The sequence below is a fragment of the Pongo abelii genome, chromosome 1 (genome assembly GCF_028885655.2).
Source record: "Pongo abelii isolate AG06213 chromosome 1, NHGRI_mPonAbe1-v2.0_pri, whole genome shotgun sequence".
In the NCBI taxonomy this organism is placed as follows: Eukaryota; Metazoa; Chordata; class Mammalia; order Primates; family Hominidae; genus Pongo; species Pongo abelii.
In genome coordinates, this window is record NC_071985.2 from 158,278,364 (window position 1) to 158,305,951 (window position 27,588).

Consider the following 27,588-nt stretch of genomic DNA (forward strand, 5'->3'; position numbering starts at 1 on the left):
CGCACAGCCTGGGTGGAGCCTGCAAAAGTTGGAGAAGGTGTGGCAGTCCTCATTCTGTGGAATCTGAAGAAGCCCACGCAGATTTTAATTCCCACTCTAGATTCTGGTAAGTGGTTTTAAAAACTCTCCTGAGTTGTTCAGACAGCGAATCTCCCCACTGCTCGTCCAAATGGAACCGAGTTTGATTTTGGCTGCACCCCTTTCCTGTCCTCTGTCCTCCCAGAGAACTAGTGCGTAGAGCTGCAGACCGAAGCCATTCCCCTCCAGGGGCTGCAAGTTCCCATCCGTAAATCACGTAGGGAGTTTTGCCTTCTGGTCCTGGGCTCCTAGCCCTGGTCCTGCGTTTAGGCTCTGAGTTTAGGCTACCACACCATGAGGTGTCCGTTGGCACTACCCCTGCCCAGCCTCCGCTCCCCGCACTCCCTGTCCCCCAGCCCCACGCTGCACCCCCCGCCAGTCACCCGCTTGATTTTTCCCGGCAGCCAGTGCCTGGGTTTGGGGATTCCTGCAGCAGCGCGCAGCGGTCTGTCCAGGGCCCCTTCCCACAGTCCAGCTGTCAACTGTAGGGGATTTCTCCTAGGTAGGGCCCCTTCCCACAGCCCAGCTGTAGGAGATCTCTTCTCCTAGGTAGGGCCCCTTCGCACAGCCCAGCTGTAGGGGATTTCTTCTCCTAGGTAGGGCCCCTTCGCACAGCCCAGCTGTAGGGGATTTGATTTCTTCTCCTAGGTAGGGCCCCTTCCCACAGCCCAGCTGTCAGCTGTAGGGGATTTCTCCTAGGTAGGTCCCCTTCCCACAGCCCAGCTGTAGGGGATTTCGTCTCCTAGGTAGGGCCCCTTCGCACGGCCCAGCTGTAGGGGATTTGATTTCTTCTCCTAGGTAGGGCCCCTTCCCACAGCCCAGCTGTCAGCTGTAGGGGATTTCTCCTAGGTAGGGCCCCTTCCCACAGCCCAGCTGGAGGGGATTTCTTCTCCTAGGTAGGGCCCCTTCGCACAGCCCAGCTGTAGGGGATTTGATTTCTTCTCCTAGGTAGGGCCCCTTCCCACAGCCCAGCTGTGGGGGATTTTTTGTCCTGGATTCCCACAATTACAGGTTTCCCGGAGCTTCCTCCAGCTTTGCCATCAGGATTGCAGTCTTACTTTGAGAGAAATGTATAGTTTTATTGACCCTGTGACGCCCACCACCTAGAATAATCTTCAAAAGAAAATTACGAAACACCCTGTTAACACATCCTTGGATGTTTATACTGAGTTTCCAGAGGAGACTCAGTGACCAGGGAAGGTGTGTCAATGATTAAACCTAAAGGCTAAAGTTTGGAATGCTTGTCCGTAGCTAATGGAAATTGCTGTGCGAGTCCCACTGAAGCCACTGTGATTACGTGTCTGGTTAGCGCAGCGAGTTCAGCAGCAAATCTCTCCAAGCTCTACTCCCCCAGCATTAGGGAACAGACTGCCCTGTTCCATATGATCATGGAACCTGGAGGAGTCCGGAATTATTAAACTCCTCCCCTCTTCATACCCCGTCCTGTCTCAAGTGAACAGAAGTGACCTGATAAGATCACACAGCCAGGAAGAGACTTTCTCTGACCACTTGTAATTCTTGCCTTTTTTACATTTCTGGGTTAATAATAAACCATATGCTTACATGAGTGATTGTTTATTAGCAGCAGAACATTTTGTAATGATTGATTTTTTTTCTAAGTTTTCAGTTTTTAAAATTCTTGCCAGAATTCTTATTTAATTTTACTTTTGCTCTTGTCTCATAATGTTCCTTTGCTCTGGCTTTGTGAATTGATCTGTTTGTCGTATGTTAAAATATACTCCTAACATTTTCCCAATTCCTTTAATTTTCATTTAAATCAAATGGATACAAGCATAGCCAGGAAAAAGATTACTGTTGGAAGACTTTAGATTTCCTATTTCCTACATTTGTGAGGCATATTGGCAACCTTTCAGAGGTAAAATAAAACCAAAAATTAAACCAAGGGACTCTAATTTTTTAAAGTTTACATTTGATAAACAGGAAGGCCTGTTTGAAGTGTAGTTTAATTAAAAAGCACAAGCAATGGAAAGGCCTGTCCTGTCCACAAGGATCCAATGCTAGGGAGTAATTTTTTTTATACATTTTTAAAAATAGAATCATGTCCTTTGTGTTTCTGCTGCATTCCCTGACTTAGTGGGCATTTGAGAAATTTCAAACTCTAAGCAGATGCCTTAGTCATAAAATATGTGATTCTTCCTGCAGGTTACTTTGATTTCACATTTTCTAGCTCAATCTATCTCACTATCACTATTGTAAAGTTTATTTCTACGAAGTAAAGGGTCTTATATGCCAGCATCTCAAAGGGTAAGATGAAAAGGATGGTAAAGAAAAGAATCAGCTAACACCATTTAATTATAGGACTTGGGTTCTAGCTTTGCTTCTGTGTGACCCTGACCAAGTCTCTTAACCTCTTGTGATGTTTTCTCATCCATAAAATGGATGGAGATTTTATTTTTACTTCTGCATAAAATAATAGTTTAAATAACTTCTCTACCTGTTGTGAAAACAGTTATGTCGATGGAGGTGAAAGACTTATGCTTTTTAGAAGAAATCCAGTATTACAGGATTTTAAGTATTATCCTATTTGCTATCAGTATGCCACGTTATTTTATTCTTTGTATAATCTCCTTTGACAGACTTCATCATTATGACGCATATGATGATCCTGTGGATAGGTGAGTTCAAAGGCAATGAGTGCAGGTTGGAGCCTGATCAATCAGAATGCTAAAGGCTCAGTGGGAAATAAGATCAGCAGAAGCAAAGTAGGAGATAGTGTGGTCAGGCCATGCCCCATCACTTTCAAGCCCGATAGGATAATATGGTCAGATAGTACTAGGCAAAGCAGATGAGTCTTCCAAATCCAGTAGGATGAGTCATCTTCCTTTATTCCTTTCTCCCAACTTAGCCAATGGCAAAATGTGTGGGGGGAAAGATACAGATCCTATTTCAGAGTAATTTTACTTTTATTATTACAACAGTTTTTTTATGGTAATCGTGAGATGTGAGTGAAAGAAATATGTAGGAAGTAGGTAGATGTCGAAAATGGAAAAAGAGCAAGCATCTCATAGGCTATGTGTCTAGTGTGAGAGAGAGAGCACCCAGCTTACAGAAGCTAGGGGAAGGGTGGGGCATTTTCTTCTTGCTCTTTGTGTTCTCTTGAGTTTAACACACCACTTCATGTACAGTTAAGGTTCAGGAAAATACACATTGCGTAACAACCAATGTTTGGTATTAATGTTTTGTTTAAGTCATCTTCTAGACCGAATTCTTTGAGAATAAGGGCTTGTTTTGATAACCAGAGTCCTGTAAATATTGTTATATTAAATTAAAGATGATTATAGAACTATAGAGTATATTTTTTTCTTAACATTTTAATGACTTCTCTAGTCTTTTTTTTTTTTTTTTTTTTTTAAAGACAGGGTCTCACTCTGTCACCCAGGCTGGAGTGGTGCAGTGGCACGATCACGGCTCACTGCAGCCTTGATCTCCTGGGCTCAAGCGATCCTCCCACCTCAGCCTCCTGAGTAGCTGGGACCACCGGTGCTTGCCACCACACCTGGCTAATTTTTTTTTGTAGAGATGGCATTTCACCATGTTGCCCAGGCTGGCCTTGATCTCCTGGGCTCAGGCAATCCTTATCCTTACGATTCAGAAATTGAAGAACAGAGGGGAAAACAATAATGATGTCTACTATATACAAGATCATGTGTTTGCTAAGTTCTGTGCTTGGTGCTTGCCATGTCTGTAGCACGTAACTCTGAGTGGGATCCCAGATTTCAAATGAGGAAACAGCATCAAGAGGTTGACTGCCTTGCCCAAGGCCATGTGGCTCCTACATGATAGAGCTGGGACTCACACCTTGAGCTGCATATTCCAAAACCTGCTCTTTCCATAACATCATGTTGAAAAAACAAAACAAAAACAACCTCTATGTTCTTATATCCACCATGGAAAATTATTATCTGGGCTACCTTTTTCTTTTTTATTTTCTTGATACTTTCACTTTCTTGTCTAAGGAATTCTCAGCTAGAGTGAATTCCTGAATGGAAGTAGAGTGGTGAGATTGCTGAGTAGGACTGGGCTGTTTTTTCCCAGCCCTGCCCTCTGACAGATCATCTCCCCATCAGAGACTGCCAAGCTGTTCTAAAGTGCAGTCTTTATGCCATTTGCCTGCTTCTGCCTCTTTTTTTCCCCAAGGACCACCCTTCAGGATATGTCATTGCTAAACAACCTTTGGAAATGTCACTTTCTCCTTTGTGCTAGACATTGTGTTAAATCCTTTTAGGGGTTTTAAAATGGCACAAACTTTTGATTAATTATATCAAGAATTTTCCATCAATAACACTACCAAAATACTTCTGATTCACCCCTTGCCCCAACTGCTGTATGTGGAAATGTGGAATGACGTTTTATAGCCAGTATGGGCTCTGTTCTGAGTAGTCCTGTGTGGAGTTCTGATACAGTAAAAGTCTGAATTCTTTCGTATCAGGTCATGGTTTCTGCAGCTCTTCTTAATGTTTAAACTTCTTGTGGTTGAGGCAGATGTTTTAGGTGATGGCAGAATCTAACACTATTTGGTTGATTTCAAGAAATTATCATAACCCATAGATAAAATTATGGGGATATAGTCAAAACCTTTCATTACATCTTTACAGGTACAAACATTTTTCTAAGATTATATAATTTTCTGTACAAATGTTCTTTGCCTTTTTATAGGTTATTTGAACTCTTGAGTTTTCATTTCATTTGATATTAACAGTGATAGGACAGAAAGGTTAGCTGTGCCCTTGTAATTTATAAAAGATGGTGCACCATTTTTAGTTTTTGATGTTTTTCCCCTTTTGTTAAAATGAATGAACTACATAAAGCCAAGTGTTTTGACATTGATGAATCTCAAAAACTTAATGCTGAAAGGAAATAGCAAATTGTAGAATTCTTTTTCAAATCAGAATTTGCTTTTTCCTTTCAGCAATAAGTTTTTGAGATTTTTATATTCCCTAAGCTGTATAAATAAAGTTTGAAAACATGCAAAACAATAACACATATTGTTTAATATTACATACTCACGTAGAAGTGGTATTAAATGCTTGAGAATGATGAGTGCTGAATTTATGGTTATAGTCACCTCTTGAAAGGGTGGGCCAGAAGCAGGTTTGGCTTCAATTATATCTATAATGGTTTAGGTTTTTTATATGTTAAGATTTGTTAAAGCTGGGTAATATCGTTTGACTCTGTCCCCACCCAAATCTCATCTTCAATTGTAGCTCCCATAATTCCCACGTGTCATGGGAGGGACCTGGGGGTGGAATTCAATCATGGGGCAGGTCTTTGCTTTTGCATGCTGTTCCCATGATAGTGAGTAAGTCTCATGAGATCTGATGGGTTTTTTTTTTTTTTTTTTGGAGACAGTCTCGCTCTGTTGCCCAGGCTAGCGTGTAGTGGCTGGAGTGTAGTGGCGAGATCTGGGCTCACTGCAAGCTCCGCCTCCTGGGTTGATGCCGTTCTCCTGCCTCAGCCTCCCTAGTAGCTGGAACTACAGGCTCCTGCCACCACGCCCAGCTTTTTTTCTTTTTTTTTTTTTTTTTTTTGTATTTTTAGTAGAGATGGGGTTTCACTGTGTTAGCCAGGATGGTCTCGGAGATCTGATGGTTTTATAAAGGGGAGTTCCTCTGCACATGCTGTCTTGTCTGCCACCATGTAAGTTGTGCCTTTGCTTCTCCTTTGCCGTCTGCCATGATTGGGAGGTCTCCCCAGCCACATGAAACTGTGATCCATTAAACCTCTTTCCTTTATAAATTGTACCTAGTCTCAGGTGTTTCTTCATAGCGGTATGAAAATGAACTAATACAGTAAATAGGTACTATTAGAGTGGGGTACTGCTGTACAGATACCTGAAAATGTGGAAGCAACTTTGGAACTGGGTAACAGTTGGAACAATTTGGAGGGCTCAGAAGACAAGAAGATTTGGAAAAGTTTGGAACTTCCTAGAGACTTGTTGATTGGCTTTGACCAAAATGCTGATAGTGATATGGACAATAAAGTCCAGGCTGAGGTGGTCTCAGATGGAAATGAGGAACCTGTTGGGAACTGGAGCAAAGGTGACTTTTGTTGTGTTTTAGCAAAGAGACTGGTGGCATTTTGCCCCTGCACTAGACATCTGTGGAGCATTGAACCTAAGATGATTTAGGGTATCTGGCAGAAGAAATTTCTAAGCAGTAAAGCATTCAAGAGGTGACTTGTGCATTATTAAAATCATTCAGTTTTATGTATTCACAAAGATATGGTTTGGAATTGGAACTTATGTTTAAAAAGAAAGCAGGGCATAAAATTTCAGAAAATTTGCCACCTGAAGATGCAATAGAAAAGAAAAACCCATTTTCTGAGGAGAAATTCAGGCCAGCTGCAGAAACTTGCCTAAGTAAGGAGGAGCCAAATGTTAATCATCAAGATAATGGAATGGGGAAAATGTCTCCAGGGCAGGTCAGAGACCTTTGCAGCAGTCTCTCTCATCACAGGCCCAGAGGCCTAGGAGTTAAAAAATGCTTTCCTGGGCTGGACCCAGGGCCTCCATGCTGTGTGCAGCCTAGGGACTTGGTGCTCTGCATCCCAGCCATGGCTTAAAGGTGCCAACATACAGATCAGGCCATTTCTTCAGAGGTGCAAGCCCCAAGCCTCTGAGGCATTCATGTTGTGTTGGGCCTGCCAGTGCGCAAGAGTCAAGAATTGAGGTTTAGGAACTTCCACCTAGATTTCAGAGGTTGTATGGAAATTCCTGAATGTCCAGGCAGAGGTATGCTGCAGGGACGGAGCCCTCATGGACAGCCTACCTCTGCTAGGGCAGTGCAGAAGGGAAATGTGGGCTGGGAGCCCCCACATAGAGTCCCTACTGGGGCACTGCCTGGTGGAGCTGTGAGAAGAGGGCCACTGTCCTCCAGACCCCAGAATGGTAGATCCACTGATAGCTTACACTGTGTGCCTGGAAAGGCTGCAGACACTCAATGCCAGCCCATAAAAGCAGCCAGCAGGGAGGCTTACCCTGCAAAGCCACAGGGGCAGAGCTGCCCAAGACCATGGGAACCCACCTCTTTTATCAGAGTGACCTGGATGTGAGACATGGAGTCAAAATAGTTCATTTTGAGCTTTAAGATTTGACTGCCCCACTGGATTTCGGACTTGCATGGGACCTGTAGCCCCTTTGTTTTGGCCAATTTCTCCCATTTGGAATGGCTGTATTTACCCATTTCCTGTACCTCCATTGTATCTAGGAAATAACTAACTTGCTTTTGATTTTACAGGCTGATAGGCAGAAGAGAGTTGCCTTGTCTCCAATGACTGTGAACTTTTGAGTTTATGCTGAAATTAGTTAAGATTTTGGGAGACTGTTGGGAAGGCATGATTGGTTTTGAAATGTGAGGACATGAGATTTGTGAGGGTCCTGGGTTGGAATGATATGATTTGGCTATGTCCCCACCCAAATCTCATCTTGAATTGTAGCTCCCATAATTCCCATGTGTCATGGGAGGGACCTGGTGGGAGGTAATTGAGTCATGGGGGAAGGGAGTTCCCGTGCTGTTCTAGTGATAGTGAATAAGTCTCACAAGATCTGATGGTTTTATAAAAGAGAATTTCCCTGCAAAGCTCTCCTGTTTGCCACCATGTAAGACATGCCATTGCTTCTCCTTTGCCTTCCACCATGATTGTGAGACCTCCCTAGCCATGTAGAACTGCAAGTCCATTAAACCCGTTTCCTTTATAAATTATCCAGTCACCAGTATTTCTTCATAGCAGTATGAAAATGAACCAATACACTGGGTGTCAGGTAAATGTTTGGAATGTTTCATAATCTAACAAAAGGAGGTCAGTTTACCTAATGTTAATAAAACTCAACTCGTGAAATTTCTAAGGTATTGCAACTCAAGCAAGAAAACCTAAATATGGTATCATGCTATGTCTATCCAGATGTTTTTGTTTGCATGTTTGATTCCTTTGTTGAAGGCACTGAATCCCTACAGGAAGTAGCATGAAGTATTCTGCTTTATAGCTGAGGGATTTGTAAGATGAAAGGTCCTTAAACATGAAATGAGATCAGTGGTAAGCTCATGATTTAAATTGTTATTTGAAAAAATTGTTTGATCTGCTCCCTCCAGGGGGGAAAAACATGGTGATATCCTAGATACAATGTGACAATACATTAATTTTTTTCTTCCTTAGTATCTAGATCACCATGGCAACCGGACAGAAGTTGATGAGAGCTGTTAGAGTTTTTGAATTTGGTGGACCAGAAGTCCTGAAATTGCAATCAGATATTGCAGTACCGATTCCAAAAGACCATCAGGTAGAAATAAAATTACTTTATTGAGGCTATAATTATACTGAGTGTGAGTCTCTTGCACATAGTATTCAAAAGAAGCAGATTCACAATTACTTTTAAAGACATTGAATTAGGATGCAATTTACCCTATGTATACATATAGACATTGATAAAGTTAATATAAACCTGATAATTAGTGAAGTAGATGTATGAAAAAGAATAACCTCTGGTTATAAGAAAATTTTTGATGTAGGGAATGATCTATGTAGTGCAATAATTGGATTTTTCTGAATGGACACATAAGGAGTTTTGAATAAGTTATTCTATTACAAACATTCATGATTTTTATTTTTTGCATGCTGGGAAAACAATTTTCTTTTACATTCATGCTTTTTCATGTGTGATTCATGAGAATTTAAGTGTATAGCTTAATCATCTCCAATGACTTTAACAATCAATACACTTTTGATTTTAAATTATGTATTTTTATTACTGCACCCTCCATGGCTCCCAAGTCTAATTTTCTTAGCAAGCCTATGAGAGTTTTTACAGTTTGGCTATAACCTATCTTTACAAATTGATTTCTCATCACTTCCTCTCCATTTAGAGATACAGTGCTGTAACAACATCAGATTTTGTCCAATTTCCTTAAGACTTCCTTTCATTCCTCTGTCTTTGCACATGCTATTTTTTTTACCCGACCTACCCTTTCTCTCATTCCTAAAGAATTTCTACTTATCTTTTAAACCCTAACTAAATACCACTTCCTTTATAAAGCCTTCCCTTACTTTTATACCAGAGGTAATCATTCTGTGTTAATTAAGGTAAAATTAGCTCCTACAATTGCTGTAACCTAAAAATTGCAATAGTCCAGCCACGGATAATTATTTCTTATACACTGAATTTAAAAGTTCTCAAATGTGGATGGGTAGCTGTTCTCCAACAGTGACTTAGGGACTCAGCTTCTTCTTTCATGTGGCTCTGCCACCCAACCCCTGTCTTCCAGGGTCTCCGTGGAAGAAGAAAAGCACGATGTGGCTTGGCTAGTTTTAATGGGTCAGGTCTGCAAGTGTCTACTGTCACTTTTGCTAACATTCCATTGGCTAGAACTCAGTTACTTGGCCACTCATAAACATGAGGGAGGCGAAGAAGCACCACTCTTTCTGTGTACCCAGGAAAAGGAGAAAACGGGTTTGATGAACACACAGAGGTCTCTGCCACATATCCCTTTAAATATTTCTTTCACTGTTTTCCCCAAAATGTTTTTAATACAGTACATAAGCCATTCTGTCATACTTATTTATGTTAGCTTGTAAAACTGGAATGTGAGCTTGTTGAAGACAAGCACTTATTTGTTTTGCTTTTTTCTCCCATTTTGGTAGCTCCCATAATCAGCACAGTCCTATCATAAAGTTAAATGAATGCCTAAATTCTTTCTGTGAACTAAAATACATTGTCATTACAGGTTCTAATCAAGGTCCATGCATGTGGTGTCAACCCTGTGGAGACATACATTCGCTCTGGTACTTATAGTAGAAAACCCCTCTTACCCTATACTCCTGGCTCAGATGTGGCTGGGGTGATAGAAGCTGTTGGAGGTAATGCATCTGCTTTCAAGGTATTGCGTTTTTAATTATTTCTATTTTGGCTTAATGTATTTCATGAAAATATTTGAACATAGCTTTCAACTGCATCTTATTTAAGGCTTTAAAAGGCCCCATTACACAATTTCTGCCACTTGGGGGACTCCTCTAGTCAAAAAAGAAATTAAGAAATTAGATTTTATCCAGAGGCCTTATTTGTTTACTACATTGTAGTGAATAGGTGCTGGGTAATTTCTGTATCTTCATGTCCCCAAAGAATGAACTGTGATTTTTTTGATTTGATAGAAATATGTAAGGAAAGAAAACACACAAGGGAAGTTAGATTATTTCCTAACTCTTGATGATACACAAGCTAACATAACTTCTAATTTCTTTTATAAATTTTGCTTTATAAGATAAATTTAATTCTTTTGAAAAATAAGTAAAACATGAAAAAATGCAAGGTCACTATACAGTTTTGGAGCTCTGACTCAGTGAAAATGTTATGCTCAGGATATATATATACACACACACACACATATATATATATGCCAAAAGACATATTCATAGTAAGCTCATGTCCTAGCATCTTTCCTCATAATTCCTTGACCTGCTCAACTTTGGCAGCACCTTACCAAAATTAGGTTGAGACAGAGAAGATTACTGTGCCCCTGTACAGGAAGACTGGCAAATTCATACAGCTTTCCACTCCTCAGCCTGTGGCAACCTGCTTCTGCCCCCATCGCTCCACTGAAAGGATTCTTGCTAATGTCACTAATGGCCTCTGTATTGCTGGAGTTAATGGGCCCTTTTATGTCGTTATCTTTCTTGACTTCTCTGTGACATTTGACACTCTTAGCCACTTAACTTTTTCTTAAAAAAAAACTTTTTCTGCAGCTTCTGTGACATCATTTTCTTCTGTTCTCCTCTCCCCCTCCTTTCTGGGCCTCCGTTTTCAGGCCTCTCTTTTTCTCTGGATATTCCTTAAATCTTGGTGTTGCCTGGGCCTCTCAATCTCTGTTTAGACCTCTGCTTTCTGTATTCTTTACCTTTTTCATAATCTTATACACTCTTTTTGTTGCCATTATCACATGTTACATCTTTAGCATAGAATTTTCTGCTAAGCTCTGGATCTGTGCTATCCAAAACAGTAGCCACTAGCCACATGTGGCAATTTAAAATTCAACCTAAATTCATATTGAAAATTCAGTTCCTGAGTCACTCTAGCAACATTTCAAATGCTTAATAGCCTCCCATGTCCAGTGGCTACCCTGCTGGACAGTGCAGACGTGAACATTTCCATCATTACAGAGAGTTCTGTTGGAGACACTAGACTCACGTGGTCAGCCTCCAGAAATCTCTTACAAAATGTGTCTAAAACAAGCTTATCTTTTCTCACTGCAGATAGCACCTCTCTTGTGTGACTGTCTTGGTGACTTCTGGAATTTGAGGATTACTCCTCGCTTTCCCTTACTAGAACTGTTTTCTCTCTCCTTTCCATTTCCACTGCCAGTAGTTTAGTTCAGGCTATCTTACCTGCTTAACTATACCCCTGACTTGGATTTCTGTAATAGACACTTAACTTTCTCTTTTCCCTGGAATTCATCCTTACTCTAGAATGAATCATCTTATAGAATTTAATTCTGATTGTTTTACACCTCTGTTTTCATTCTTGCATCCATGTCTTGTAGACTTCAGGGAGACTCTTAAAATTCCTTATTGTTATGAAATAAGACTGTTTCATGCTCTCTCCCATCTATCTTTCCAGTCTTACTTCCCACTCCTCACAGTGTAGTTTATTCTTCAGTAATGAATTGTTTGTCCTTCCTGCACATCCCATGCTCTCTCATCTCTGTGTTTTTGTTCATATTGGTTCTTCTAATTGACAGAATTAAATTGAAACTTATAAACATGGATTCAAAGGATTTTACACTTTAGCTTCAATTTCTTTTCATTTTATCTCCTGAAACAGTTACATACCACACATTAATCTGCTTACTCATTGGTAATAAATGCTGCTAATTTCTTGGCATTTATTCCTGTCCCTATCATTTGGCCAAGTTTGTTTCCTTCACCTGTAATGACTCTTCCCCATTCTGTTTTCAAAATCTTTTCCTGTTCTTCAAGACTTACCTCAATTGTTAGCTTCTCAATGAAGCTATTCCTAATTTCCTCTACTTAGAAGTAATTTCTTTCTTTTTCTTGTACCTATCTTCAGTGGCTCATCATGTTTGCCTTGCTTTTTATAATTATTTCTATCCTTTGCCTTTCTCTCCTCCTAGAGTCTAGGATGCTTGAGGTTAGGGACAGTGGTATTGATGTCCCTCACATAACTTGAAATAATGCTTTCTACGTAGTATATTCACAGTAAATGTTTGAATTATATTGAAATCAATTCAACAGGTCTTTTAGCTGTAAAAACAGGATTAATCGTCATCATATTTGACATTTCTAGGCAACCATATTAAGTGGTGGTACTTGTCTTTGACTCTTGGATGGCTTTTGAATCTTTTTTGTTTTTATCCTATCAGATAGCATTTCTACATTTTCAGATTTCAATTAAAGTATACTGAGCAATCATTACCTTAATAATTTGCCTATTCTAAGGAATATTTACTTTTTTCTAAGAAGGAGGAGTTAAGGTAGGTGGTTACGGTGGGCAGTCTAATTTTCCCTAGTGTGAAAAGTACATACTGGACCAATAATGCCTGGCTAGGGTATTACTTCACCCTGAGTTCTGCATCTACTTTTTAATAGTGAGGTCCAACAGACATTTGTTGAGACTTTACTGTGTTTCTGGTGCCGTGACAAGAAGAAGGCTTTCCTGGGTCATCCTGCTGTCAGGATACACTCTTTTTGTTGCCATTATCACATGTTACATCTTTAGCATAGATGTATGGTTTTCTAGTACGGTTTTCTGCCTTTGGGTGTTTGCATGAGAAATAATGGCAATGCAGGAGTGAGGAAACTCATGGACGGGATTTAGAGTAGGTGTTTGGTGTGCAGAAGAAACTTCATATTTTATTTGTTTCTTCTCCCTAGCATTTTGGGCAAAAATAACAGTTTATATTGACTGCTATTTACTAGCTGCTTGTTCTGAGGAAATTATTGAACTTCTTTGTTCCTCAGTTTCCTCATCTGTGTAGTGGGGATTGCTCTAAAGTAGAGATAATACATGCCCACCTCACTGGCTGTTGTGAAGATGAAATTAGATAACACTCCAGAGACACTTAATGCAGTGCCTGGCATAGCAAGCTCTTCATGGACTGAGCCATCAACATCATCATGATGCCATTCAAGGAAGTTTATCCTTCCTTGTCTTATGTTTTTTCTGTTTTCCTTAGATTTTCTTCCCATTGGTTCCCAGTAATATTTTTAAATGTTCAGTATTTTAAAATGATTTATGGCTGGGCACGGTAGCTCACACCTGTAATCCCAGCACTTTGGGAGGCCGAGGTGGGCAGATCACAAGGTCAGGAGTTCAAGACCAGCCTGACCAACATGGTGAAACCCCGTCTCTACTAAAAATACAAAAATTAGCCGGGCGTGGTGGTGCGTGCCTGTAATCCTAGCTACTCAGGAGGCTGAGGCAGGAGAATTGCTTAAACCTAGGAGGCGGAGGTTGCAATGAGCCGAGGTCATGACATTGCATTCCAGCCTGGGTGACCCAGCAAGACTCTGTCTCAAAAAAAAAAAAAAAAAAAAAAAAATTTATATGAGACCCTATAGAGGACAATATATAAGTACTCACTTATTTCTTGTTATAAAGGATTATACCTATTTTGACGTAATATGTTTAGTCCTCCCATATTTATTCATTTGTTTCTTCCCGTAGAAAGGTGACAGAGTTTTCACTAGCAGCACGATCTCTGGGGGCTATGCAGAGTACGCTCTTGCAGCAGACCACACTGTTTACAAACTACCTGAAAAACTGGATTTTAAACAAGGAGCTGCCATCGGTATCCCATATTTTACTGCTTATCGAGCTCTGATCCACAGGTAATAACACACACTGTCAATTTTATGGCCAATGCCAAAAGAGGACAGTGTTAACTGCCTGCCTTCTAGCTGTCTGTCCATTCATCTGTTCATCATATTTGGTTACCAGTTACTTACCATTAAACATTTATATAACGGAAACTGTGAATTTGGGGAATTGTGCTAATCACTGGGGATACAAAGAAGAGCAAACACTGTCTTCAAGATGCTCATAGTCTAGTAAGGGAAATGACATAAGAGTGATCATATTTATATATAATGTGGAAAGTACAGTGGTAGAGATGTGCATAGGGATATATAGACTCAGAAGGCATGTGACTGTGGTGATGAGATATGGCTTCCTGGCAAGGTGTAAGACTTAGATTATTTTAAAACCATGGTTCAAAAATCTTGTTATCCATTAGAATCATCTAGGCAGCAATTTAATAGTACATTATTGGGCCCTACCCCAGACCCTCTGGTCAGTTTCCATAGCTGGTGCCTGAGAATCTATAGTTTAATCCCATCTACTAAGTATTTGAAAAGCATCAGAGGGAATTCACCTCAGGAAGGGTAACTAGAAGGAGAGAAGACATTCTAGACAATGGGAATAGTATGGGGAAAAACAGTATGGTGTGTGGGAATAGCTATAGAAACTTGATTTTGTTAGGAGATTTCAAGAGAAAGAGTAGCGAAGAATAAAGTTGGAACAGAGTAATCTCTCAATAAATGTTAGCTGTCATCAAATAGATAGAATTCAGGTTGTAAAAGACAGATAATAGAGCTCATCCATTGCTCTATAAAGGATTGGAAGTAATGAAATGCTTTATTCAGGAGACTGCTATTGTCATATTTATGTTTTATTGAGATCACTTATCTGCTGTGTGTAGGATGGATTTGAGGATAGGAATGGAGAGAGAGATAAGAGCATCTTATAGGAGTCTCCACCAGACAAAATCCTTATGGGCCAGAGCAAGGGTTCTGGTAGAAGAAGTAAGTAGAGAGGAAAGAATAACTATCTAGTGGGGGTAAAATCAGGGGTATTTTCAGGTAGAGAATGAGGAAGAACTTAAGAGTAGTCCAGCTTTCTAGCTTGGGTCATGTTTAACTGTGACAAAGAAAAGAAGGAAAAAGTTTCAAAGGGAAGCTGTATTCAGTTTTGGATTTGAAATTGTGAGAGACACATCCTAATGGAGAAGTTCAGTAGCCTATTGGATAAAAAAGTCAGAAGCTCGAAGACTGGAGATACAAATGTGGGGATACCAGCTGTAGGTAAGAATTGACAAGGTGAAAAGTGTTTGAAATTCCTCAGGGAGTGAGAACACTGGAGTGAGAATAGAGCCCTCATGAACATCACCATTTAAGAATGTAGTCAGAGAAAAAGGATAGAGTCGTAAGAGACCGAAAGGATTCCATGACCAGCAGAATCTAGAGGTCATGGTATTCCTTAAGCATCCAGTGAATGCATGGGCTTTGAAGACAGAACGGCTGGGTCAATGTCTTCACATAGTACTAGTTGTGTGACCTTGGTTAAGTTACTTAAACATCTCAAGGGCAGTTTACTGATTTGAGAAACATAGATAATGACAGCACCTGCCTGCCAGGGTGTGGTAAGAATTACTTGGAGGTAATGTGTATAAAGTTCTTAGTACAGGGCTGGCACAGGATAAGTGCACAATCACTGCTGGCAGCCTTAGGAGTGGCAATTGATATTGCTACTAAGGAGGGAGGCCAGCTGTCAAATGCAACAGAGGTCTGTTCAGAAAAAAATGACAGTTGGGCCCAGCAATTAAGAGGTCATTGGTGACATTAGTCAGTTCCTTTTCAATAGAATGGTGGGAAGAGCTTGATTGAGTGGACTGAGGAAGGAAGAGGAAGTCAATTCCTTGAATGGAAACTATTCTTTTAAAAATGGGGGAGACAAGAAAGAGAGAGTAGAAGGTTACTTGAGGAGAGTATGTGGAAAAAAGGGATTTTTTTTTGTTTAAGGATAGACAAGACTTGAACATATTTACAGATGGAACAAGATCTGCATAAGGCAAGATGGAAAGGGCTTAGGACATAGGTAGAGAGATTGGCTTCCAATATGGAAAGGACAGCTCATCCGTAAAACCTAGAAGGGATAAAGATGATATAATTATGGAAACATTTACGGGTAGGGAGGTGGAGTGTTGAAGGTACTTATGTGTGATTGCCTCACTTTTCACAATTAAGTAGGAGGCAAAAAGTGATATTTTAAGAATCAGAGCTGAAGTGGCACCAAAATGCATGGTCATGTGATTTTTTTCTGTAATTCTTAGCCATTTAGATAGAGTATCACGGAAGCTAGATTTGAACATTAATCCAGGGCTGCAATGTTGGTGGCAAAATTGAATGGTGCAAAAGAAATGAGAGCACAGGGGCTGCGGGGAGAGGAGGCTGGGCAATCTGTGGAGTCCAGGCTGAGTAGGGATGGAAGGAAGGCCTGGAGTAGCAAGTGGGCAGAAATGGAGCTATTGAGAGTCAGTAATCTCTGCATAGTTGAAGAAAGATTTTGAGAGAATATGGGTTTTCAGAATTAGGATAGATTACTGTCGTAATATTGGTTATTGGCATCTGATATTTCTCAGGGAGAATGGTTGCTGGTAGTTAAGCCCTGGGAGAGAGTGGCTATAAGTGGAGGAAAATTCAGGAACTGTGATGCTTGATTTTCTTTCTGGGGAATGCAGAATCTCCTTGATTGGAGCTGGATTTGGGGTGGGAGAGAAAGCCTATGTGCCAGGTCTTAGTCTTAAGTGACTAGAAGATGGTAAGAGACAGCAGCATGGAAGGCCAGGCTGAGTGCTATGAGCGCCAGGGAAGATGACTATTAGTCAGGGTTCTCCAGAGAAACGAACAACAGGATGTGTGTCTGTTTGTCTGTCTATCAGTCAATCATCTATCTATGTGATCTAATCTATCATTTATCTCTATATAAATTCCTTAAGAATCAGTCACTGTGTAGACACACACACACACACACACACACACACACACACACACACACACAGATTGATTGATTTTAAAGAGCTGACCCATGAAATTGTGGAGGACTGGTGAGTCTAAAATCTGTTGCGGTGGGCCAGCAGATGGGAGACACAGGAAGAGGTGCAGTTTAAGTCCATAGAAAGTTTGCTGGCTGAATTCACTCTTGCTCATCGGAGGTCAGTCTTTGAGAACAAAAGCCTTCAACTGATTGGATGAGGCCCACCCACATTCTAGAGGGTCATCTGCTTTACTCAAAATCCAGCTATTCTATTGTTAATCTCATTCAAAAAAAAAAAAACACTGTTTCTGTAACAGAGTAGTGTTGGAACAAATATTGGGTTCCTTGGCCCAGTCAAGTTGACACATAAAATTAACTGTCACAGCGACTCTGCGCAAGGATTCAGGAGGGGATTTGCCTGATTTTTCTCCCCTCACCCCAGGCCCCAGGGATTTATGAGAATGTGTCTTTAGGGTTTGAGGGGCATCTTATAAGAATTTTTGAAAAATTTCTTTGGGAGGTGTTTCATATCCCATAGTTTAACACTAGTCATCCTATCCCCTTATGTTTATGTTTTACTTTAACATATTGTCCTCAGTCTCTTTAGCTCCAAGCAAGAGTGTGGGAGAAAGCTTCACTTATTGCTCATTGTTTCCACTTCTCAGCTGTTGGAAGACTCCGGTTACTGTTCTCTTTCCCAGGTGGAGCATAATGTTCCATAATGTCTCTGCAGTGTGGCCACCCCACATTGTTCGAGGAAGTAAGAGATCCTTCCTGAGAGTCAGATCTGGATCTCACAGCATCTGCTGGCTTTTGACATTGGCACTGTCCATCTGGAATAGTGAGGCATCCCCTCATGCCTGGCTGCATGTCCCTTTTCAGTACATACTAGAAAAGTAGTCATGTGAACTGGAAGTAAAAAGAAAATGCCATTTCACCAGAGAATCTGGGCATTTTAGGGGGATGACATGGGAATCTTTGTGATAGAATTTATTGCATTTCCTACTCTCTGACCTTTGCTGACTCAGCATTGCTCCCTGAAATGAGAGTACAAGGCTGGTGCAACCTGATGTTCAGAGACATGGAGAAGAAAAATTACTTTCTTTCCTTGGGCAAAAAAAATAGCTACTGGGTTTATTTGGACATTACTCTAGACCACAGAATAAGACTGAGCTATATAATAAACCTGCTTTGAGGCCCTTTCTGTGGGGACATATGGGAATGAGAGATTCCAGATCCTCCAGGCTCAGCAATTTCACTTCACGACCCACAAGGACTGTAGCCACTCAGAAGTAGCACCACATAGTGATCCCAGTGTCCAGCAGCATAGTGCCTGGAACATAAAGACTCCCAATAAATATTTGTTCAGGACTAAATGAATTGAAGGCTTTGTTTATTCTGTGGAGCTTTGGGAATATTTGGGGCTGTATGTCAGGTTGCATTTGCTCTTTGTGTAAGTGTTAGCCAGACTAGGGGTAGAAATTCCTTAAGATGACGAAAACACCCGAGATTAATTAGCTTCAAAAAATAAGGTGATGTAACTTATGCTTTCCTTTGCAGTGCCCATGTGAAAGCTGGAGAAAGTGTTCTGGTTCATGGGGCGAGTGGAGGAGTAAGTATTTTTTTTAATGTATTTTGAAACAAGCTTGGGTTTATGGGTTTCACATGATAGTTCCTTTGGTCATTTTTAAAAGTCAGATTTATAAATATAGTTAAAGGTGCTTTTTTTCTTTATGTAGTAAAACTTTTGATTTTGGTCTTCTGAAGGTGATGTTTTGTCATTAGTTTAGCATTTCTTGGTTAATAAACTCAACAGCACCCCTTCAAAAATATATTAGATTTTCCACCTGTATTGGGTGTAGACTAAGATAAACTGGCCTTGTTTTTGCCTTCAAGTAGCATATGTTATAAGAATATTTATTTAGAATTTTAAACAGTTCTTTAAGGTTGATATTAATTCCATATTCCCTTAGGTAAGGAAACTAAGGCTCATTAAAGCTTACCTATGTTGCCCCAGACAGCACGGTAAAGCCACACTGTGAATTCTTAGTCCTTTCTATCTCCCTTCCGCTGCTTGCCTGCTGCGCTTTGATGACATCCATGGAGTGCGCGTATACAGCCCTGTCCTTAACACCACAACCCATGGCTGAAAATGCTAATGTGGGGGAATGGAGGAGGAGGACTCAGAACTTAAAATAAGCCCTTCAGTGAAATCACCCAACGCAGGGCTGTCAGAAACCTCTTCGAGAAACTAGCTGCCAATCTGCCTCTCAGGAGCTTAGAGGGAAAAGTTAGAGCTCTGCAGTTAGAATTTAACAAGAAATCCACATGAACTCTATCAGTGGATGATTTGGAAATTTTGGAGATAAGATTTTGCATTTTAAAAATAAAAGGCCTGGGGCTAGATGCTTACTTTGAGGAGGCTGTTCACCCTTTCAGAGCACTGTGTATTCTGGAGAGTGGATTGAAAGAAGTAACCTATTAAATGGCACATTGTCCCCTGAATAATGAGTGGTATCCAGAAAATGTGAATTTACCTTTAAAAGTGCCCAGGTAATTTCAGTCCTTTTTGTCTCTCTGTTTCTTTAGGTAGATGAATCACGAGGTTTCACACCTTGCTTCCTACACTTCAAATAGATCAATTCTAGAGGATTTCACAGATCAAACAATTTATTAAAAAACACCAGGATTGTCTTTATGGGGCTTGAGACAATATGACAGATATACCTTGTCCAAAACTCCCATTGTTTAACTTCACTGAAGTGGCTATTTTTGGGTTAGATTAAATTTAACCCTAAATAACTAAAGGGTCTGTCAAACTCATACATTTATTTAACTTGCCCTGGCTTTCAGAGAGCTAACTTAGTGCTCTGTGCAGAAGGGAAAGATTTCAGTAGGAAGGGGAGAGAAGAGTTTAAAGAAAATCTCTTTATATTCCCTTTACCCTCTTGTAAAAAGCCCAGTTGCTTCACCATGATTTTTTTTTTAAGGTAAAATCCACACTGTTATCTGAGCTGGCTGAATTTGTTAAATCCTCAGCTGGCAGGGATAGGCTGGCGACCTGGTGTGTGAAGTGCTTCTGATCCTCCCTGTCCTATCAGAGGGAAACAGTACTGGGTTTTGCCTTGCTTCTGTTTGTACTTTCTGTCCTCATTTAATTCAAATTCCTTTGGGATTATGTTGTGTGTTTAAAATGGTGTGGAATTTATGAACACAGCTATCATCCAGATATGTTGGTGGGGAGTGCCCTATTTTAGTGTTAGAAAAATAAGTAGAAGAAAAATAGTTGACACATAATGGTGCATAATCTGTTGAAGGAGTATTGCTGGTATAATTGTTGACAAGAATGGACTAAACAGTGCCTTTTTAAAAGAGCTATTGAGTGCCCTTTTAAAGCAGTTAGAACACAAGGAGATGTAGTTACGTTAGCTTTTTAAAGTGTGGTTTTATTAGAGGTCTTTTATTTAAATTTGAAAATTAAAATAGAAAATCAATTATGCCCACCCCATAGTGGATTGTGTTTTATCTAATTGGATGTCTCTCTCCTCCGTCAGACAGTGAGTTTCATGTATTTGTTTGTTTCAGTTAAATCAAACAAATTCCTGCCATAACCTGGCTGAGTCCAGCCTCGTTATTCCCATGTGCCATACAATCTTTAAGGTCCATTTCAGGCCTGGAAGTCTGTTACAACTTTAATCTGTTTCTATCATTATTTTTCATCTTAATTCTTTTCTTGCCGAACCCAGTCCTCCCTGTAAATCACTGCTTATGAGTAGCGGGTGATTTTGCATCATTTCTCCTTCCGCTCTGGGACATTTGGCAATGTCTGAAGACATATTTGGTTGTCACAACTTGGGGAAGGGGTTCTGGCATCTAGAGAGTAGATATCCTTCAATACGTGGGATAGTCTCCCACAGCAAATAATTATCTGGCCCAAAATGTCAATAGTGCCAAGTTTGGGAAACTGCTCTAAATGTATGTGACACTTATTTGTACCATCATTTGTCATCTAATCAGATATATTTCCTAGTATTGTTATTTAAGTAATTGCTCTTTTGTCTATATTCTTAAATTACTTTGATTTCTCTTTTATACTAAGCACATTTATCTGGTATTTTAGTGATTTCTTACAATCCCAGCAATTTGGGAGGCTGGGATTTTGCCAGGTTGCCCAGGCTGGTCTCAAATTCCTGACCCCAGGTGATCCACCCACCTCAGCCTCCCAAAGTGCTGGGATTACAGGCATGAGCCACCACGTTCCACCTAATCCTTTGGCTTTAAATACCATCTGTAAGATAGTGAATCTCTAATATATATCTCCAGTTGAACTCTTTTCATACTCATATTCAACCGATTGCTGAACATCTTCGCCTGTAAGTAGATGAGCACTGTGCAGCTCAGCATGTTCCAAGTGATTCTTTTATTTTTATTTTTTAGAGGCAGGGTCTTGCTCTGTTGCCCAGACTGGAGTGTGGTGGCATGATCACTGCAATCCCAAACTCCTCAAATTCCTGGGCCCAAGCGATCCTCCCGCCTCAGCCTTCCACATAGCTGGGATTACAGGCGTGCACCACCACACTTGGCAAACTGAAATCTGGAGATTTTCACAAACTTAGTGTTCTCCAGTCTTCTTCTCAGTTACTCTACCCAGTTAATCTGGCCAAAGACATAGGAGACATCCTATATTTTTCTCTTTTCCTCATCTCCCACATTCAATCTGTGAGGAAGTCCCATTAGCTTACCTCTAAACTATATCTGAATTTGTTTATTTTTTCCAGTGCAACCACCTTTGTTCAAGCCAGCTTCATCTCTTATCTAGACTGTTCTAACAGCTACAAACTGATCTCCCTCCTCCCATTTTCCTCGCCTCCTTCTTTGTGGCTCACATGTAATTGGAGTGACCTTTTTAAAGCCTGAGGCAACCAGATCATTTCCTGGCTTAAGCTCTCCAGTGGTTCTGCATAGGTTTTAATATACTCAGAAGCCTCTACCCTTACCCCTCAGGTCCTGTGTGACTTGGCCTTTCTGGCCTCATCTTCGACCCTTTCATACATGCCCCTCCCTGAGCCACACTGCCCCTCTTTCTGTTCTTTGACCCCAACTGCATTCCCACCTCGCCAGGTTAGCCATGGCCATTCACTATGCCCACAGCATCCTCCACGTGGCTGACCGGATGTTCTTGTGGCTTGTTCCTCACTTTTTTCAGGTCTCATTTTTTCAGAGTGGCTCTTCCTGATGACCTAAATAGCCCCTATTCCTATCTGTTTAACTCAACAGCCAGTCTTATTTTTTCTTAGCACTTTTATTTCCTGAATTTATTTTATTCATTCATATGACTATTATCTTCCTCCACCCTTAGAATGTAAGTTTCTTTCTTACATTAAGTACCATGTCTAGCACATCGTAAACACTCTATAAACATTCACCATATGGATGAATTAGTTAATTTGCCCATATACCTGTCTCTTCTGCTTAAATGGTAGAGGCCTTACATTTGTTATTTAGAATTTTGTATGTACAAAGAAGTCAGCATGTTCTGATCATCTTTAAACCCTGCAAACATCTTGATGCAGTGGTTAAAAACTCAAGTTCTGCAGTCAGACAGGTCTAGCTCCTGTTTCCATCTCTGCATATGACTTGGCCAAATTGCTTATAATTTGAAGCTTCAACTTTCTTATTTGTAGAATAGGGACAATAATAGTATCTACTTTATAGGTTCATTGTGAGGATAAAATAAAACAATATGTAGAAATTATTTAGTATGGTTCCTGGAATATTTTAAATGCTCAATTAAAGTTAGCTGTTTTTCTTATTTCTTCATTTACACTCTTAAGTTCCTTAAAGTTAGGGTGGGTCCTATAGGAATCTTAAGTTCATTGTATGTATTTAAGTGTTTATAGAAATGTAGAGAATATATAACTCCTGGGTTATATTTGTTTTTCAGGTTGGATTAGCAGCATGCCAAATTGCTAGAGCTTATGGCTTAAAGGTTTTGGGCACTGCTGGTACTGAGGAAGGACAAAAGATTGTTTTGCAAAATGGAGCCCATGAAGTGTTCAATCACAGAGAAGTGAATTATATTGATAAAATTAAGGTAAAATTTTCCACTGTTTTACAAAAGTCAAACTTTGTTCCTTGGAGACTTGCGTGGTTTTTTAATACGTTTTTAACCAACTACTCCTTTAAAGCTGTTTGCTTCCTTTTTTCAGTGCGATGAATTTTTATGCGTGTTTTAAAACTTTAATTTATTTAAAAAAACAGAGATGTCTAAGTTTTAAACCTTTACTATCATTTTTGTATTGTTTATGTGTATTAAATAGAATATAGCTTCTCTAGAATCTTATAGCTATAAAAATTGATTTTTTAATGCAAATAACATTTTAAGTAAAGCTGCAGCTTTGTATTTGCAGCTGTGAGGTATTCTTAATATAATTTCTACTGATGTGAATTCTCCATGGAAGGTGAGATATCTGTAAATTACAAACTGGATCTGTGTGGCCCAGGGAATAAAGTTCATTTGTTAGCTGGATGCTTTGGAGGAATAATCACTACTGCATCCAAAATGGTGAGGTGGCATTTAGTTAGCTGCTGCATTTAACAGAATTCAAGCAGATTCTGAAGTTCTTCACTTGTACTATATTAGCAATTTGCTAAACACTTATTACTTTGCTAATCCTCAACCACTTCCTCATGTTAGGGAGATTAGAATTTCCCAAATATTGAGTACTGTGTAAACTAGATCATTACAAATGAAGGAAAAAATAAGAGTGAGAGTTTATTACCTTTTTTGCAATCATCTTGCCAAAAAGCCAAACAAAAGCACTCCTTTGTTATACGTCTGGGGAACCTAAGATCTAGCACTGCTGATACCATTATCCAAGAATATTCACAAAGATGAAAAATGGCCCATTATTTTAAGAGTATGGTTTTTGTTCAGCAATAATCTAATTTTAAGACCATGAGGTCTTGGGAGCTTCCACTGACTCCTTCTGCTTAAGTCTCTCCCATTCTCAAAAACATTCTCTTAACCTTTATCTCATCCCCCTTTCTCTCCTCCTCTTTCCCACAAAAATTCTTGAAAAAGTAATATTTATTGCTTTTACTTCCTTACCTTCCACCACTTCTCACTGCAGTTTTGCTTATAGCCCACGTATTTATACTGCTTCCCAGAGGTCACTGAGAAGCTCCTAATTAACAGTCTGCTGGTCCTCTTTCAGTCTTCATCTTCTTTGATTTCTCAGGAGCATATGACCCTGACCGCATTTCTTTGAAACAGGTTCTCTTCTTACTTTCCTGACTTTTCACTTTCAATCTCCCTCCTCTTCATATTATTTAATATTAATATTCCTTAGGTTGTTTTCGCTTGGTCTCTCATCTTCCCTGGTGCTAGACTTTCATCCTGATCAGTCTCATATCCTCTCGTGGCTCCCTTACTACCCATATGCTGTTGATTTCCAAAACTGTCTTTGGCCTGAGTTCACTTCCTTCATGCCATCAACCCGCTAGACATTGCTACTCATCTGGTCGCCCAAGACAGAAACCCTCATTTTGTTTGTTTTTCCTGTCTTTTAATTATCGTTCTCCCTCCCACCCAGCAAGTTGGTTACCTCATTTTATCAGTTTCATCTCTGACATGCCTTTCAAATGTATTTCCTTATCTCTATTCCACTCACCACCATAACTTAGTTTAGGCCTCGGTTTCTCCAGCCTTGACTGTTGTTCATAACTGAGCTAATATCCCCTTTTAGCTATGCTGTCATCTCCCTCTTAAAAAAGATCTCCAGAAATAACTAAAATGGAAGCTTTATGAGGAGAGGAGTTTTGTCTCTCTGTTCCCTACTGCACTTGCACATGCAGTAATAAACCCCCATAAGAAAAAACAACAACAACAACAACAAAAAAACCCCACACAATCCAAATCCTTTAACATGGCATTCACTGTATTTTCACTATCTGTCCCAACTTACAGTCTCCTCTCTCCTACCTCTCCTCTCCCTGCCACTCCCCCTTACCTGATTATGTACTTCAGTTCTGCTTGTATTTCAGTCCTTGTGTTCTCAGTCCCCTCCATCTTTGCTTTTCTGTTTCTTTGGTCCGGACTGACTCAGCCTTAGGTCTAGCTTCCCTTTACTCATCTTCCTTTCTTTTGGCTTGGGAAACTCCTATTCATCTCTCAGGATGAATAGTTCATCATCTCTGTGGAACTTTATCTGACCATGGCAGGCAATCAAACCTTAACCTTTTTTCTCTGTATTCTATGATTTATTTCTGCTAATGTGTTACTTAGCCCATTACATTATAGCCATGACTGTAGTATTTCCCGTCTTTCTCACTAGTTTTGTTTTGAGCTCCCTATGTTTGTCTTTGTATTCCTGGTACCTAGTGCAATCCCGAGCACAGGGATTCATTTGTGTGTGTGTGTTAAAATAAAATGAATATAATGTAGATGTGTGTAGCTTTTTGTAAGAGGCAGCATCCAATATCCAAGAGCCCAAAAGAATTAGTGCGTCAAACAGATTATAAACCATTTAGAACAAAACCAAATGCACTAAAACAACAAAAATCATGCAAAACCAAACAGCTAATGATATCTTCTTTTGCTTTTTGTTTATTAATAAAAATGGGAGTCGCCTGGGGGTTTGGGGCTTTTGATTTGTTGTCTCTTTATGAAAGTTTATTTTACAGATAGAAAATTTTCAGCTAAGTATTTTATACTCAAGTTGAGTCTAGCACCTGAAAATTCCAGACAAATTTTATTTCACTACAGCAATGTATTTAGTACAAATCTTTATCAGTTTAGATGTTCTGGCTGGTACCTTGGAATTACATCATGATTATATAATTAGATTATTTAAAATTTTTCATTATTAGTCTCAAAGATGTAGCATTTATATATCATTTGAAACATATTTCTATAATATCTTGTACAGATAGTAGCTATTTTACAGTTTTTCATTTGCTATCTTACTCTACATTTCTCTTTTATTATATAGAAATATGTTGGTGAGAAAGGAATTGATGTAATTATTGAAATGTTAGCTAATGTAAATCTTAATAAAGACTTGAGTCTTCTGTCACATGGAGGACAAGTGATAGTAAGTATTCCTTTTCTTTTTTTTTACCACTTTAATGTTTTACCACAATTTAACACTATTTTACAGTAATCTTTAACTGTAGAATTGCTGTTTTTCATATTAGGTTGTTGGCAGCAGAGGTACTATTGAAATAAACCCACGGGACACCATGGCAAAGGAGTCGAGTATAATTGGAGTTACTGTCTTTTCCTCAACCAAGGTAGGAAAAGAAGTACTTCTGATTTTGGTAACTTAAACGTTGGTACAGTTTGCCTACTCAGGCAAACTGAAAGTTTGAATAGATGTTAAACTTAGTTATATGACTAGTGGGAGTTGTAAGGATTAGTCACCAGAAGGACAACTAGAGTGACAATATAATTTATATCCAAGTAAGCATACCTTTTGAGATAGAAATGTGATACTAGTAATAATTTCAGAACAATAGGTATTTTGTACACTAACACTGTCTCAGGCAGATAGGATTTATGGTTACCCTGTAGATAACTACTTTTTCTATAGTTCTGGACAAGTTGACAAAAGTCACACATTTGTAAGAGACTCTTCATGGTATAACACTTAGATTCTGAAATGTTTTTAATGCTTCTGAAAATTAAATCATATGGTTCACTACAAAAAGAAATTTGTTTTTCCTTTTCTTAGGAGGAATTTCAGCAATATGCAGCAGCCCTTCAAGCTGGAATGGAAATTGGCTGGTTGAAACCTGTAATAGGTTCTCAATATCCATTGGAGAAGGTGGCCGAGGCTCATGAAAATATCATTCATGGCAGTGGGGCTACTGGAAAAATGATTCTTCTCTTATGATTAATTCTTTCATGGATTTCCTATGTAATTAGAGGTACTGTCTTTCCCCCAGTTGTACTTACCCTATCTTTTCTTTAATTAACATTCGATTCCATGAGCTTCTTATGTGAAAAAATAAGATTTTTCTTTAGAGAGCAGAGGCAGAAGAGTAAAATTCATTGTATAGCTAGCAATATTTTTTTATGCCATCTGTCTCAAATCAAGGAGTCATCAATTCCAGTAATTGTTAATTGATATTTCATTAATTCCATACCTTTGATTAAAACATGCTAGTTCAAAATAAGACTGCTTAGTTTCCAAGGGTTTTCAAGCCTACTTACCTTTATAAAGGTTCTCTAGTCTCTGATTAGCCATGACTGTATTGGACTTTGAACATTTTCTCAACTAAAAACCTCTATTCTAACCTCTATTCTAAACTAATCTTATTTGGATGTGTAAGTCTTTTGTAAAGGCAAGAATAATGTCCAGGACAATTAATTAGTTTTCTCAGTATTTTCCCAAATATTAGAATATTTACTTCATTATTGGTTGGCTGCCAATGACCCCATATGTTCTGTGAGAATAGGAGCTTTATCTTTGATATAATACATAGTCTCCAAATAGGTAATACTTCACAATTGATTAGATTTTCAGAGTAGATTTAGAGTTATCTGTTTTTCTGGTGAGGGTCAAATATTTTTGTTGAAATAATTAAGCTCACAAATTTGATAAATTAAGAATTATCTGCATTTGTCTCATAACATAATAATGTGTAATAAAGTCTATAGAAAATTAAAA

General features: G+C 39.4%; 2 protein-coding genes across 2 annotated transcripts in view; one reads left to right on the forward strand and one right to left on the reverse strand.

Moving 5' to 3' along the window:
* TYW3 (tRNA-yW synthesizing protein 3 homolog) overlaps positions 1 to 10,716 on the reverse strand; it is a 43,611-nt gene extending 32,895 nt beyond the window's left edge. Inside the window, 2 exon segments of the mRNA NM_001133220.1 lie at positions 462 to 464; positions 10,709 to 10,716. The gene's annotated coding sequence lies outside the window, so the exon portion shown is untranslated.
* On the forward strand, positions 1 to 27,588 carry CRYZ (crystallin zeta). Its single transcript, NM_001133432.1, is given in 9 exon segments — positions 1 to 106; positions 8,251 to 8,374; positions 9,816 to 9,968; positions 13,769 to 13,932; positions 18,476 to 18,527; positions 22,860 to 23,009; positions 25,909 to 26,010; positions 26,114 to 26,209; positions 26,650 to 27,588. Coding segments are annotated over 8 exon segments (990 nt in total). The 5' UTR covers positions 1 to 106; positions 8,251 to 8,263; the 3' UTR covers positions 26,812 to 27,588.